The 15,129-nt window shown below is 33.5% G+C and overlaps 1 protein-coding gene across 2 annotated transcripts in view; it reads right to left on the reverse strand.

Moving 5' to 3' along the window:
• Nucleotides 1-15,129, reverse strand: part of PHYHIPL (phytanoyl-CoA 2-hydroxylase interacting protein like) — an 87,871-nt gene that overhangs the window by 5,428 nt on the left and 67,314 nt on the right. For both annotated transcript variants that reach the window (XM_004765656.3, XM_004765657.3), the window contains exons 2-4: nucleotides 10,219-10,415; nucleotides 8,147-8,321; nucleotides 4,276-4,393 (exon numbers count right to left, since the gene is read on the reverse strand). In XM_004765656.3, the coding sequence (XP_004765713.1) occupies nucleotides 4,276-4,393; nucleotides 8,147-8,321; nucleotides 10,219-10,415 (490 nt within the window). The remainder of the gene's footprint in view (nucleotides 1-4,275; nucleotides 4,394-8,146; nucleotides 8,322-10,218; nucleotides 10,416-15,129) is intronic.

Below are 15,129 nucleotides of genomic sequence, written 5' to 3' on the forward strand. Positions count from 1 at the left end.
GAGTATAATACTTAGTGAAATAAGTCAGTCAGAGAAAGACAAATACCATATGATTTCATTCATATGTGTAATTTAAGAAGCAAACGAGCAATGGAAAAAAAAGAGAGAGAGACAAACTAAGAAGCAGGCTCTTAACTATCAAGAACAAATTGATGGCTACCAGAGGGGAGGTTGGTGGGGTGACAGAAGAAATAGGAGGTGGGGACTGAAGAGTACACTTGTCATGATGAATAAAAAAAATGGACAAAAAAACTTCTTTTAGTCATTCTTTTACAGTAGATATGCTGGTGACAAATTCCCCTTAATTTTCCTTCATCTGAGAATGTCTTGATTTCCTTTTATTCTTGAAGGATAAATTTTCACTAGATCCAGGATTCTGGGTTGACAGTTCTCTTTCAGAACTTAAAAATATTGTGTAGCTTCTTTCTGGCTGATATGGTTTCTAATGATGATGTGATTGAAAGACACCATAGATGAGGTATGGTGTTTTTCAGGATTTGCTTCTCTTCAATTTTCAGGAGTTTATGACATGTCTGGGCATGGATTTCTTTGTGTTTATCCTATTTGGGATTTACTTAGTTTCTTTAATCTTTATATTTATGTCCTTTGCCAAATTTGGGAATATTTCAGCTATTTTTACTTTGAATATTTTATTAGCTCCACCCTTTCCTCCTTTCTGACTCCAATGACATTAGTATTAGATATCAGATCTGCTATAGCCCTACAAGTCTGTGAAGTTGTACTCTTTTTTTATCCCAGTCAATTTTCCGTGACTCGGTGTGGGTAATTTCTTTTCTTTCTTTCTTTTTTTTTGGGGGGGGGGGGCGGGTGGGGAGGAGCAGAGGGAAAGGGAAAGAGAATCTGAAGCAAGCTCCATGCTCAGCCTGGAGCAAGGTTCAATCTCATGACCTGAGCTGGAATCAAGAGTCAGATGCTAACCAACAGCCACCCAGGAGCCCCAGTTTGAGTAATTTCTATTGTTCTATCTTCAAGTTTATGGTTTCTTTCCTTTGTCCTCTTCATTTTTTTATTGAGTCTATTCACTGAGTTTTTTACTTATAGTAGTTTTTCAGTTCTATGATATTCATTTAATTCTTTATATCTTCTATTTTTGTTTCAAGTATATTCGTAATTGCTTATTGAAAAATTTTTACAGTGGCTGTTTGAAATCCTTGTCAGTGCTAAGATTCTGTGTTATGGCACTAATATCTGTTGATCATTTTTTCTCACTCATGATTTTTCTGATTCTTGGAATCATGAGTGGATTTCAATAGTATCTTGGACATTCAGAGTATTATGTTATGAAGCTGAGTCTTATTTAAATCAGTACTTTAGCAGACTTCTTTTGACTATGTATCAGCGAAAGAATATCACTTCATTGCTGTTAGGGGAGAATAAACACCAGGATTCACAGTCAGCCTCAAAGACAGGGGGATGACTACTGGGTGAAGTTAAGAGTTAAGTTTCTCGCTAGGCTTCTACTAATATTATCTAGCTTGGAGAGCAAGAAGGTGTCTCAGTACTGCTCCTTATGTGGCTTTCACTGATAATGCAGAGGCAATCCGTATTCCTAGGCTGTAGTGAAAAGTCCTGGTTTTCATTAGGCAATCTGCGATACCACCCGAGTAGGGAGGTTGACAGGTACCACGTTGCCACTGGTGCGAGGGTATAAGTCCAGCTTCCCTATTCAGCTTTCTCTCACACCACCCCAGCAGGGGTTGGAGGAGGAGAAGGTGCTTCCTTGTAGATGGTAGAGGTGGAAATCTGGGTTCCCTACTTGACTCGGCTGGTGAGGGTGGGAATTTTTTTTTTTTTTCCCCTTATGGTATTTGGCTGAAGTAGGGCAATTATTGTCTAAAAGCTTTCTATTTTCAAGACTATCCCTTTGCTGGTCACTTGGGTAAATAGAGCAAATTTTCTGAGGGTATTTTTCTTAGTTTGTGCCCATTAGCATTTTGGGGTTCTTGGCTTCTTCAGAAATCAGTCAAGAATATAAGAGCTAAAAAGAAAACTCAGGGAACTCATCACTGTATTGTCCCTTGAGTCCCATGGTCCCTAACTGGCTATCTTCTACCTTTCAGTCTTCTTCCACCTTTCAGATTCTTACATTTATTTTATATGTACAATCCAGAGTTTTTAGTTATACTTAATGGGAAAAATAGGGAGAAATGTTTCCACTCCATCTTGTCCTGGGTCATAATTCTTACCCTTGTTACAGCTACATTCTCATTAACAAAAACAAAACATTGATATGATATGTGTCCAGCATGCATATACAAGTTCAATTAATGAAACAATAATAGCAGAAAATAGAGAGACAGAAATAAAGAAATATTCACTTAGAAATTTATCTCTAGAGAAAGAGATCAAAATGAACTTAATCCATACGGATTGAGTCAGAACTGACCAAACACTTTTTCATAATTTGTAATGATTTGGAAAGTCTGTAGCTAGTTAAGTGAAAGTTTCATTTCTATTCAAGCATTTTATGACATTTTAAATGGATTCTGATAAAGGATGTGGGTCCTGATTAGAATTTGTTACCTAAAAATGAAAATCAAAGTCATTAAAGCTAATGTCTACTATATTTTTTAAATAAAGTGTTTTAAAAAAGCAATGTTGAAGAACTGTACCCACCACTTGGGAAGTATATTTATTTATATATACTGCATGAAGATATAACTTACATGGATTTTACAACTGTCATTGAAACTCCAATAAAGGTAAATTTCCTTGTTAGTAAATACATCTTTCATACTGGTACACTGGAGTCAATTATACAATATACACAATGACTTTTTCCAGGCAGTTTTTATCATTTCTTTTCTTCTTAGAATTTTTGAAAACAGATGATGCAAATTTTAGTATTGAAAGACCTGAAAATAGTCTAGTTTCTACCCAAAGGGCAGAGAAAATCAGGGAAATACTGACCTCCAGTGGCCACCTAAAATAGACATTGGCAATATTCTAAGAATCTAAAACCTTGTACCAAAGATGTATTATACTGATGTACTTCTTACTTTAAAAAAAAAAAAAAAAAGATCTTTCTGTTTTCAAATTTTATGTTTAAAGGAAACATTTTTTGTTTAATATATATGATCATTCCCACTCACAACTGACAAACATTAATTTGTGTTACATTTGTTTGTACTATTTAAATTAGGGTAAGGGCATCCCATCATGAAATACATATATAGACTGAAGGGTAAATAACTTATCAGATAAAAGAATTATGGATTAAACTCTGTGTTTATAAGATATTCAAACTTACGGTTTGCAGTATCAAAACATAGGGGAAAAAAAAAACATGATATTGCAAAGTATTTCATTTGATGAAATCAGATGCCTAAGTTCACCTATCTCTGATTCCCATTACAGTTTCTACAGCTTGGAGCTGATTAAATCTAAAACCACGATCTTTACTTAAGAAAACTAGAGAAGGAAGAAACAAATAACAACAAAGCTTCCTAATTTTTTCCGTTATAATGCTTTCAACTTAAAATTTAAAGACAGACCAAGGCTGTTAAAATGACAAATTACCGAGATTACTGTGTAAAAGTTTTAGAACCTATATAGCATTTATCATTTTAAAAACTTTAGTCTTAGCCTTTAAAAAATTCATCTCTCTATTTACTGTCCTAAAATTTTCATCTGCAAATACAAAAGGATTATTAGTATTAAAACTACCGGAAGCATGGATTTCTTTTGAATTCTTGGAAACTTCTTCCCAGTGTAAACACAGGCTATCTTCAAAATACTAACTGAACACTAGAATTCAAAAGTAAACAAAACACCCTGTCCTCAAGAATAATTAATCCAAGATAATGGCTAAAAGATCTCCACTTAAGACTGAAGCCTGAAAAATCACAACTGGTTCACCATATTTCATGAAAGCTACCTCCTCCTCTCCACCCATTTTCAATATCTTAAAGCAATCCACAAGAAAAGAATATTTAGCTGAGTTATTGGGTGGCAGAGGAGTTTGTCACGTCTAAACCATTAGTCTAAACCATGGAGGCTTAAGATCTTCCACTCAAATAGACAGGAACTGTATAATCATCTACAAATGATTATAGACAGGAATGTAAGTGAAGTGAAAAAAAATCCCATAATCTGATTTTTTCTACTAATTATTCTCGGAAATAAAAAAGTATAACCATTTTGAAAAGAAAACAAAAATTGCTATTTCACAGAACTAGATTCAAGGGAAACCTGAGCCTAGAGCTTGGAATGGCATTTAGTAAAGCAAATCACTATATATATTTTTATCCTTACCGAATATAGTCAAAATATTCTTTGTGTTGGTTACGATAGAAAACAGTAAATTTAAGCATCCGTCCTGCAATCACTTCAGCCTTCTCCAATAGCTGTGTTAGATGAACTTTTGAATAGTCTGAAAATAACAAAAAATTCTCTTACTAAAAATATATTACAAAGTTATCAACTACATGATTAATAAATTAGAAATTATTAAAATTTACCTTTAGGAAATGTATCTTAGTGAAAAGGAAATTACATTAAAAAAATACATTGTCTTTGACACATTTTTCTTTCTACAAAAAATGTATTTGTTACGGTTTATGGGTTTTTTTTTAGGATACACATGCATTCGTTTCACTCTTTGAAATGAAAGATTCTGAAACAAAAATGGTAAAGAATGCAGGCTCTGCACAACTCAAGTAATAATATCAATTGGCACCATACTAGCTTTTCTTGAACCAACTGATAAATCAAATAAAAGAAGCTTCTAACCTGCAATCAATAGCAAATTGAATAGCAATAATAATGTTCATTTAATTTACTCTTTAAATCTATGAGGTTAGTGAAGGAGATTAAATATGACCATTTTATTGATGCAGAAATTGAGGCTCGTCACAGTTTGATTTGCCAAATGTTCATATAACTAGAAACTAGGTCTCCAGTTTTTAGTTGATGGTTTTCAGGTACAAAGACACTTGAAAATCTAAAACTTCTCTCCAAGAAATTTGATACTTTCACCAAAACTTCTTGTTTTGAAAATTGAGGACTGTTGTCAAAATCCTCTACACCAAAATCTAAACAAAAATTGTCCATAAAGATTGTAAGACCTTCCAAATAAAAGCAATCTAGCTGAAATGCTCATGACGGCAGAGTTTATTAACTGCTTCATTGGCTCACATTTATTTAGATTAGAACATAATGCAGAAGGCATCATGCAAAATTAGATGATCAGGTTAAAAGATCAAAAAGACTATTCTTCCTTTCAAAGAACTCACAGTCTAAATTTACAAATAAATATACATAGTTAAATATATAGCCAACTGTGACTTATAGGGTAAGCACAGAGTTGTATCTTAACATAGACTAGACTAGAAGTAGATTAGTTGGTGGTATTCTATTTTATTTTATATCAATATTTTTCACAGTACATAGTACACAGTATGTGCTCAATAAATGTGGAATGAATTACTGTACAGATTAAGGGACAATTTATACAAAAACCTTCTTCAAAATTTATAGATTAAATGTTATTGATAAAGTTTAAGTAAAAGTCTGAATTATTTTGATAATCTGAAACAATAAACTTCAAAAAGCTTAAGTTCCCTTTATATTTTCTCATGGAAATTAAAAATACAGAACAATTTACAGAAAACTATTATGGCACAGTTAAAAGCTGGAGTTTTATTATTCACCCAATAACATTCTTAGTAGAATTATGAGATATAGTTATGTAAAAGGGCAACAGGGTGATCACTCTAAATGAAAGAAGACAAAGACACATAAAAATAAATGTACTCATATGGCTAAACAGATTAAAGAACAGAGTGAATGTATATGCTTCTATATACAGATAGGTATTTCTGAACTGGAAATGACAAAGGTCTTCCTTAAGCTAAAGAAGAAATAATATTTCACACTTTTCCTAATGTCAATGGGGATTTTAGCAGGTAAAGTATAGTTCTTTTAACTGGACAAATACTATGACTCTGTTTAGTGCAGTCCTATGGAAAATAGCATGTATTAAAACAATATCAAAAAAGGCTGCGTCTTGTTTATGTGTCTGTCTTAGATTAAGCCTTGCTGGTGGGGTACAATGAAAGTAAATGGAAAGAAATGCAGTTAAAAAAAAAAAAGAAAGAAAGAAAACATGATGTAGACTCCAAAGAAATTTGTTTCAGGAAAAAACTGAGGGGATATATTAACTCCAATATAATATATCAAATATAGGTAGAAGTTATATCATTGAGAATTCTTTATTCACTATTAATGTTACTATTAATCCAATATAAAAATCAGCTGTTTCATTACTGATAACTAAACTATGATTATATTTCATCTAGTTCAAAACGTATTTTTTTCACATTTAGCTTCTCTGACATGAGTCCAACAATAACTGTGTTAAGAAAACACTATTTCATAGTTTAACTGACAGTATTCAATGGTGGATCTTATAATCGGTATCTTACATAGGAAGAAATATGGTACCAGAGAGATACTATTTTCCTTGCTCTCAAAGATTGAAATCTTTAGCAATCAAGGATGTTATAATCATTAGCAATTTCTCCATATATAAAAAGGGTTGAAGATAAAGTCAAAATAACATAGAATTAAAATTTTATCCATTTAACATATCCATAGGAAAAGTTTTACACTGAGTTTGAGATTAAGAAACAAACACAAGATAGTGAGATAAAGCAGTTACTAAGTATATACTGAGTCTAAAATAAAGCAGGTGTGACGTTATGGGGAGAAAAAAAGCCTGGTTTATCTGAAGGATCCCTCAGATGGAGAAAGTTGCTAAGCAACCTACAATTAGTTGAGGCAAATTGTTTTTAAAACTTTTTCTTCAAGTTCCTTTATGTTGAAAAAAACACTTAGCTGTTCTCCATAAGTTTTTAGAGGAAATAATTGCCTATACAAAGAAGAAATAAAGCCCCATTCTAACAGACAAGGAGAGAATGACAGATGTATTCAGGTAAAGATATCTTTGTATCACTTCAACACCTATTTAAGTGCTCACCAAATATTTCTTTCTTAAATGAATGAATAAACAGATAAATGAATGAGATGAATGGTAACATTTCCAATCTAATGGAATATTAAAGTACAGTTAAAAATCAAAGGGGATAGGGCTCTCCACATTACATATCTCAATGCCAAATGGCTATGAGGTACTTTCTAACCAACTGAGCCACCCAGGCGCCCCAACTATGAGGTACTTTCTAATGAAGCAAGGACAGACACACACACGCACACACACACACGTGTGTGCAACACTAGTTTAGTTATAGATTTTCAGCACTTGAGTGAAAAATCCAGTAACATTTCTGCTAGGTAAAGTCATTAAGATCTGCATCCATTTCCCTAAGTTAGAGAAAGATGTTCCTGACTTCTTTGTTTAAATTATCTGTTAATTTTTTTTTTTTTTTTTTTTTTAACATTTGACAGAGAGAGAGAGAGTGCACAGGCAGGGGGAGCAGCAGGCAGAGGGAGAGGGAGAAGAAGGCTCTCTGCTGAACAGGGAGCCAGAGATGCTGGTCTTGATCCCAGAATTCTGGGATCATGACCTGAGCCGAAGGCATCCACTTAACAGACTGAGCCAACTAGGTGCCTCCAATATCTGTGAAAATTTAAAAAAGAAAAAAAAAGGTTCTCTCTCCCAAAATGAAGTTCAAAATATGTTTTAGTGTATTTTCAAACTGAACCAATTTTCATTTGCAAAGTTTTTACCCTGAAAAATCAAACAATGCAGCAAAGAATTGATTTAATGCCATTACTCAGCTTTTGCTGAGAATCTAAATTCACTCCAACCATATAGCAGTTTGTTCTATTACACAATGCTATTGTAGATGTAAAAATAACCCAATGAAATTCGTATTACCTTATTTTTTTTTTTAAAGATTTTATTTATTTATTTGACAGAGAGAAATCACAAGTAGATGGAGAGGCAGGCAGAGAGAGAGAGGGAAGCAGGCTCTCCGCTGAGCAGAGAGCCCAATGCGGGACTCGATCCCAGGACTCTGAGATCATGACCTGAGCCGAAGGCAGCGGCTTAACCCACTGAGCCACCCAGGCGCCCCGACCTTATGATTAAAACATATTTTCCTGTAATTAGCTTTTAAGGAACTATTAAATATTTTTCTGTATTTGTACCTAGTTCTCTTACCTGCTGTGCAGAATTCTATAATTTCACTCCATTCAGACACAACATAATCACCATCAACCTGTTTTGAGGCAGTCTGCACTGCTACTGTATATTCAGTTCTTGGGCTCAAAAACCAGTGTCCACGGACAGTCATGGGCAAAGGAACAGCTTTTGCCACCAATTTAGTTGGAACATCCTAAGACAAAAAGAAAGAAAAACAGGAAAGAAAGAAAGGTGTAGGGAGGGAGAGTGGGAAGAAATAATAATTTAGCAGTATAACCTGAATCAACTGTAAACAATGTGGAGGAACTTATTAAATTCCTTGCTAATAATTTTCCTCTTTAAAGATATTTAACAATTATTATAGTCAAATCTCTATTCTCCAGATATAAAAAATAAGGTCCAATTTGATCAAAAGACATGCCCAAGGTCATACAGCTAGTTAATGACATTCATGTATTTAGATTCTTGTTTTCCTGATTCTTGTTCTTCTCGGTACAGTCCTTATATATGCTCCTCAAAATGCAATATCTAATATCAAATAAAACAAAACAAAACTTCCAAAAACCCAGAAACATGACAAATAAAATTCAATGATTTTCTATTTTAAAATATATTTGTTTAATTTATACTATCCATTAATTTTACCAGAGTAGCCCATTACTAAATAGTTTATATGTGAAGGGAGAAAGCATTTTAAAATAACTATTTTAAGATAAATCAGTTTTATATACAAAAGGGGTAAGATCTGCTTCAGTTGTATTCAAGTATGGACTTTGTGTCACAGAAATGTTTAGGTATTTCCAAACAATGATTAATAAAGTTATTAAACTTGCTAGTTGAATATTTACTACATTTCTAAGACATGGTTTTCTAAGTGTGGATGAGTAAAAGGGGGTTAAATCTTGACCTAATAATCACTTAACGTTAAGTATTTCACAGCTATTTCAAGGAAATATTTGAAAACTGCCTCAAGAAGACAAATGCCAGCAAAGAAAATACCCATAACCAGAAAGCATAATCAAAATTAGAACATGGTTAGAATAACGAAATATCAATCTTGTTCTCTCACACTTATCTGTACATATAATCCTCACTTATCATTAGTGTGTATAACTGAACATTTGGTAAAAGACACAATTTCCAGAAACGATAAGGCAACTCTTCCAAAAAAAATTGCCAAGTTAAATTTAGTATCAATATAAAAAAAGGACCAGTTTTCATCAGTGAAAATATTAAAAAAAAAAGACAGAATACTGAATAACTATTATTCTTTCTATACTACCTCTAATGTGTATGTCGAGAGATGTATCAGCAAAGATACATGATAAGTAGACTGTTATAAGAATAATACCAAAGAGGTGTTAACGGGTCTAAGAAATATAAAGGTTAGTTTTCATTCTCAAATCATAAAATAAAACTGACTACATAAAGCAATGTTCAGCCCTAAAGTATTTTGTAAATACCCTAAAGTTTATAAAGCTTTATCACATTCCTTTCTCAGCAGTTATTATGGGGAAAAATATATGCCTTAATGAAAACTATGCATTGCTTATAGCATACTCTACTGGCTATTTTCTTTTGCTTCTGTGAAAGTTATTTTATAATACTGTAATCTTTAGATCATGGATAACAGTTATTCTTATCTAAAAACATGCAAAGAATTTTGTCCATCTATCCCTTCTGGCCCTTGCTTCTTCCTGACCCCAAACCAGTTTTGCCTGTAGTTCTACATTTATTTCAATATCCTGATCTATAACTGTGTCTATTCTTTGGATTATCCATTGAACTGGTTGTAACACCTCATCAGTTAGCTCATTAATCAGTTAAATCTTTAACACATGTTCATTTTTATGTCTATATGAGAGTCATGATTTTACCTTTTTGGGAAAAATTTTATTTTATAGTATACTTAGCATTTTGTTTTCTTACTAAATTTCTTAAAAGGATAGGGTTTTGAAATGACATGTAATTTTTACACTTCCCAATGTCAATACATCACATAATCAACAAAACATTTCCTCTTTTAAATAAATGTCCTCATACTTAGATTTTAAGATGCAAATGAATAGAAGTAAATGTTAAGATTTTACCTTGTGTTTAAATTTATTGGAGTTCTTGTTCTCTTTCTTATTGAGGTCAATGAAATAGTGTGTAATACGGTCCTTTGACTTTGAATCCATTTCCCATGAAATCTTGAATGAGTCACATGTAATATTGCTTATTTTAATGTTATGTGGTACAGGAAGTTCTTCCATCTCTGCTATGCCACTGTCTTGTGATTTGTTTCCTGCAAGAAAACAATGCACAGGTAGTTTTCAACTAATGTATTTTTCTAGGTTGCAAGGCCATCAGTTGTGTTTACATTTCTTTTTTTTTCTTTTCTTAAATAAACTTTTTTTTAAAAAGATTTTATTTATTTGATAGAAAGAGACACAGAGAGAGAGGGAATACAAGCAGGGGGAGTGGGAGAGGGAGAAGCAGGCCTCCCATCAAGCAGGAAGCCTGACGTGGGCCCCGATCCCAGGCCCCCAGGATCGTGACCTGAGCCGAAGGCAGACGTCCAATGACTGAGCCACCCAGGTGCCCTTAAATAAGATTTTTATTTATATATTTGAGAGGGAGAAAGAGAGAGAGAACACAGAGGGGGAGTGAGAGGGAGAAGCAGACTCCCTGCTGAGCAGAGAGCCTGATGTGGGGCTCTATCCCAGGACCCTGAGATTATGACCAGAGCCTAAGGCAGACGCTTAACCGACTGAGCCACCCAGTTGCACCTATGTATATATTTCTGAACTCAACTACCTAATTACTAAAGCTGAGATTTCATTATTGCTCATGAAATGGTTTGAGTGTTAATGATAGCTAATGCCATTTACAAAGTCATTTTACCAATAAGAAAAAAAGCAAAACTGAACTAGTCCTTACCACTTCTACATTTTCAATTTACTTTTCCAATTTCTGCTTTCACAGAATGTAAAACAAACAAACAAACAGAAAAAAAGAAAACCACTGATAATCCATCCTTCTAATCTATAAAAGATTGGCCTTATATGGTAGGGTCCATCTGGAAAGAACCAAGAGAACATTTTTCATATACAACCGATCAATTCTGCTTTAATGTCAGGTGTTTGAAACTATATGAAGTCACAAATGTTGCTAATGAAAGAACCCAAATAAAAAAATTCTTTTTTCTTTAAAAAAATATCTGAGTGACAGTCTATAGAAATGACTCTTCCATTTCCCTTTTGTTTTGGATACTTATATGTAGAAATAGCATGCGATAGTTATACTACATATACAAATAATATTGAAGACCATTCTCTTACAAGTTATTATGTCAAGGATTATTCCAGGATTTTTTTATCCATTGTGTCTTGATCAATTTAATTCTGAGTATTAAAACAAAAGATAAGGCTAAAAGAGGAAAAACAAACAATTGCCATGTTGATTAGTATCATTAAAATCTTGAAGAACTGATCTGACATCTGGTTATTAAGAAGACTGTATTCTGCATTTCCAGTTAAAGAAAATGAGAGACTAAAAGAGAAACTTTGACAATATAGAGTAGAATCTGATGGATGATAGGTCAAAAATAGAAAAAATATAGGCTTGCCAAGTTTGTTTCATAGATAGGGAAGATACACTGAATCAAATTTCATTCTACTTCTTAAGTTCTTTTACCCCAAGCCAACATAAAATTGAATGCCCCAGAGGAGAAAAAATAAATATAATTGTTAGTCATATGATAAAAATGTGGTAGATCATAAATCAGCTACATAACTAGTTCCTTAACAGAAGAAAATAGCAAGTCTTGATTAACAAAAATTAAAAATAACAACAATGAGTATTATATTGTGGCAATACGTTCCATTTCCAGATTAGATCATGTTCTCCTGCCCCCACACTCCTATCTCAACCCCACATTCCTATCTCAACTGTCATATATACTGATATAACTGTTAAAATGATATAAAACTGTTGACAATTGCCAGTCTTATTAAATCTTTGACCCATATTTTTTTTTTAAAGATTTTATTTATTTATTTGACAGAGAGAGAGATCACAAATAGGCAGAGAGACAGACAGAGAGATGAGGAGAAGCAGGCTCCCTGCTGAGCAGAGAGCCCTATGCGGGACTCGACCCCAGGCCCCTGGGATCATGACCTGAGCCGAAGGTAGAGGCTTAACCCACTGAGCCACCCAGGTGCCCCGATTGACCCATATTGTCTCATCTCAAGCTGTGTTGTTGCTAGAGGTACCTGATGACCATTGAAAATTAATTTCAAAATAACTTAAGTTCTTTATTGTCATTTCTTGAACAGTACTTTTAAAAATCCTTCTTTCTTCTTTTACCCTCCTCTCACACCCCAGTTTCTCCTGATCCCCTCTTCATAAAACTCCCACAAAAATTACTCTCACTTTTTTCTTTCCTTCTCATCTGGCCTAATGGAACCCCCAAATTGCTTATGACCTAAATAAAAGCTTTTAGAAGTCAAGGGAGGGGAAGAAACTAAGTGGAAGCCTTTTGATGGACTTGGAAAAGGAAAGGTAGTAAATACTCAAACATTCATAATTGTTCTATTTAGAAAAACTCAAAGTTTTTACCTATTATTCTGATTACAGTTATCTTTAAAATATAAATAATAACACTAAAAAACTTTCTGGACACTGATGGTAAAAGTTTCTGTAGAACTCATCTACATTATGACTCTCCATATAATTTCATAACAACTGAGTGAAAAAATTATTTAAGATCATAGAAAAAGAAAGCTATTTTGCATTTCACCCAATTTAATGAAGACATAACTTCAATATATTAACACTAAGATACAGAAGCTTGATATTTAAAGTTCCACTGTTATCTGATTCAACCTTAAAGTTATAAAAACTGATCATTACCTAGAATATAATATTTTGTTTTGTATTTTTTTCTAATAATTAAAATTTGAGGAAAAAGGTTTGCATTTATTAAAATGTAGAAAGTTTTCTTAAATCTTATTTTACCATTCAGAATATAAAGCTCAAACCTATTAAGGACTTGTTATAAAAGAATCTTTATTTCCTATCTGCTTATCATAATTCCAGTTCTTTTTTTTTTTTTTTTAAAGATTTTATTTATTTATTTGACAGAGATCACAAGTGGGCAGAGAGACAGGTGGAGAGAGAGAGGAAGGGAAGCAGGCTCCCTGCTGAGCAGAGAGCCTGATTCAGGGCTGGATCCTAGGACACTGAGATCATGACCTGAGCCAAAGGCAGAGACTTTAACCCACTGAGCTACCCAGGCACCCCCATACTTCCTAGTTCTTAACAAAGCCACTAGATTAACCTCTGTGCAGGTTTCTTACTTGGGTACAAGTAGTAAAAAAATAAGTTTAAACCAGTCCTATCAGTTTATATGTAACTTCCTTCCTCTTCACACTCTGTGAATCAATTTTTAACTGAGATTTTGAGATAAGTGACCGAAGACAATGATTCTGTCTGTATAATCAGTGAAACAACTGTGATTCACATGACACCAATATTCAATAACCAGCCAGTACCATCTTAGAGCTGTACAATCAAGTGCATTTCTAAATGCAGCTTCCATTTCTTTTTTTTCAATTTTCACTTTTTCATTTAAAAAGTAAGGTTTAAAATATTTATCTGTGATAGTTAAGAAACAATTTTGTCATAAGTATGTAGGACCCTGCTAATCTCAAACAATTTCTTTTAATAGGTGTTAAAAGATAGCTACCGTATAAAGTATAACCAAGTGAGAAATTAAATACTGAAGAAAATAACCCTCAAATATCAGAAGTTCTCCCTTGAAAAGATTAATTTGATTGTAGCAATGGCTAAAGCAGGATTAATGTGAAGAACTAGTAGAGTAAGTCTGTGTATGTGCAAATGTTAAAACTGTTTTATGGTGGGGTGACTGGGTGGCTCAGGTGGTTAAGTGTGACTCTTGGTTTTGGCTCAGGTCATGATCCCAGGGTTGTGAGACTGAGCCCTTCATAGGGCTCTGTGCTCAGTGCAGAGTTTGCTTGGGATTCTTTCCCTCTTCTGTGCCTTCCATCTCTGCCCCTCCCCCAACTGGCGCACACTCTCTCTTTTCTCTCTCTCTCGCAGCTTCCATTTCTTTTCTTTCTTTCTTTCTTTCTTTTTTTTTTTTTAATATTTTATTTATTTATCTGACAGAGTGAGAGAGAGCATAAGAGGGGAAAAGGTCAGAGGGAGAAGCAGACTCCTCATGGAGCTGGAAGCCTGATGTGGTCTTGATCCTGACACCTCAGGATCATGATCTGAGCTGAAGGCAGTTGCTTAACCAATTGAGCCACCCAGGCGCCCACAGCTTCCATTTCTTAATAAGACTTCATCATAAGAGTAATTCTAGCTACGTTTTTCTACTTTACATGACAAGTAATTCTAAGATCTGTGAGTATAATGCTGACAGGTAATACTGAATGGAAAACAAATTAATGACACTTTTCTCTATCCAAAATATGAAAACTGCTTTTCAGAACAAACATTTCAAAAGCACTTTTGTAACAAATTGATTCACTTTTAAAATATTTTTCCCCTCTGTGCTAAATCTATTAATTGTTGGAAAGCATTTTTTGTCTGTATTTTAATGTTATTATACTCCCCCAAAACTGCCTATTGGGACTTGTATATTAAACTCTAGGAAACTTTCTAAGATAACTAAAAATCAGAATGTGATACCCATCTTCTTAGAATATTTTAAAATAAAATCTCTACCTTCAATGATTTGTTGCTATACTTTTAGCAGGTGTTGAACTCAAGTTGCTTCTCATATTGACCCTGACAAATCATTTAGATTTGTAAAGCTGATTGAGGATCCTTATCACACTGGCACTTAGTTATGTGTCCCTTCATATTTATTTTTGTTAGTTATTACAACTTTTACTAAGTTGCAATTATCTATATATCAAAAGTACACAACAAAAAACTACAAAGATGTAAAAACTAGCTCTTGCCTCAAGGATATAAAATGTGGGAAATAT

This window comes from Mustela putorius, unplaced genomic scaffold, assembly GCF_011764305.1.
Source record: "Mustela putorius furo isolate JIRA1106 unplaced genomic scaffold, ASM1176430v1.1 tig00003949_pilon_pilon_pilon, whole genome shotgun sequence".
NCBI lineage: Eukaryota > Metazoa > Chordata > Mammalia > Carnivora > Mustelidae > Mustela > Mustela putorius.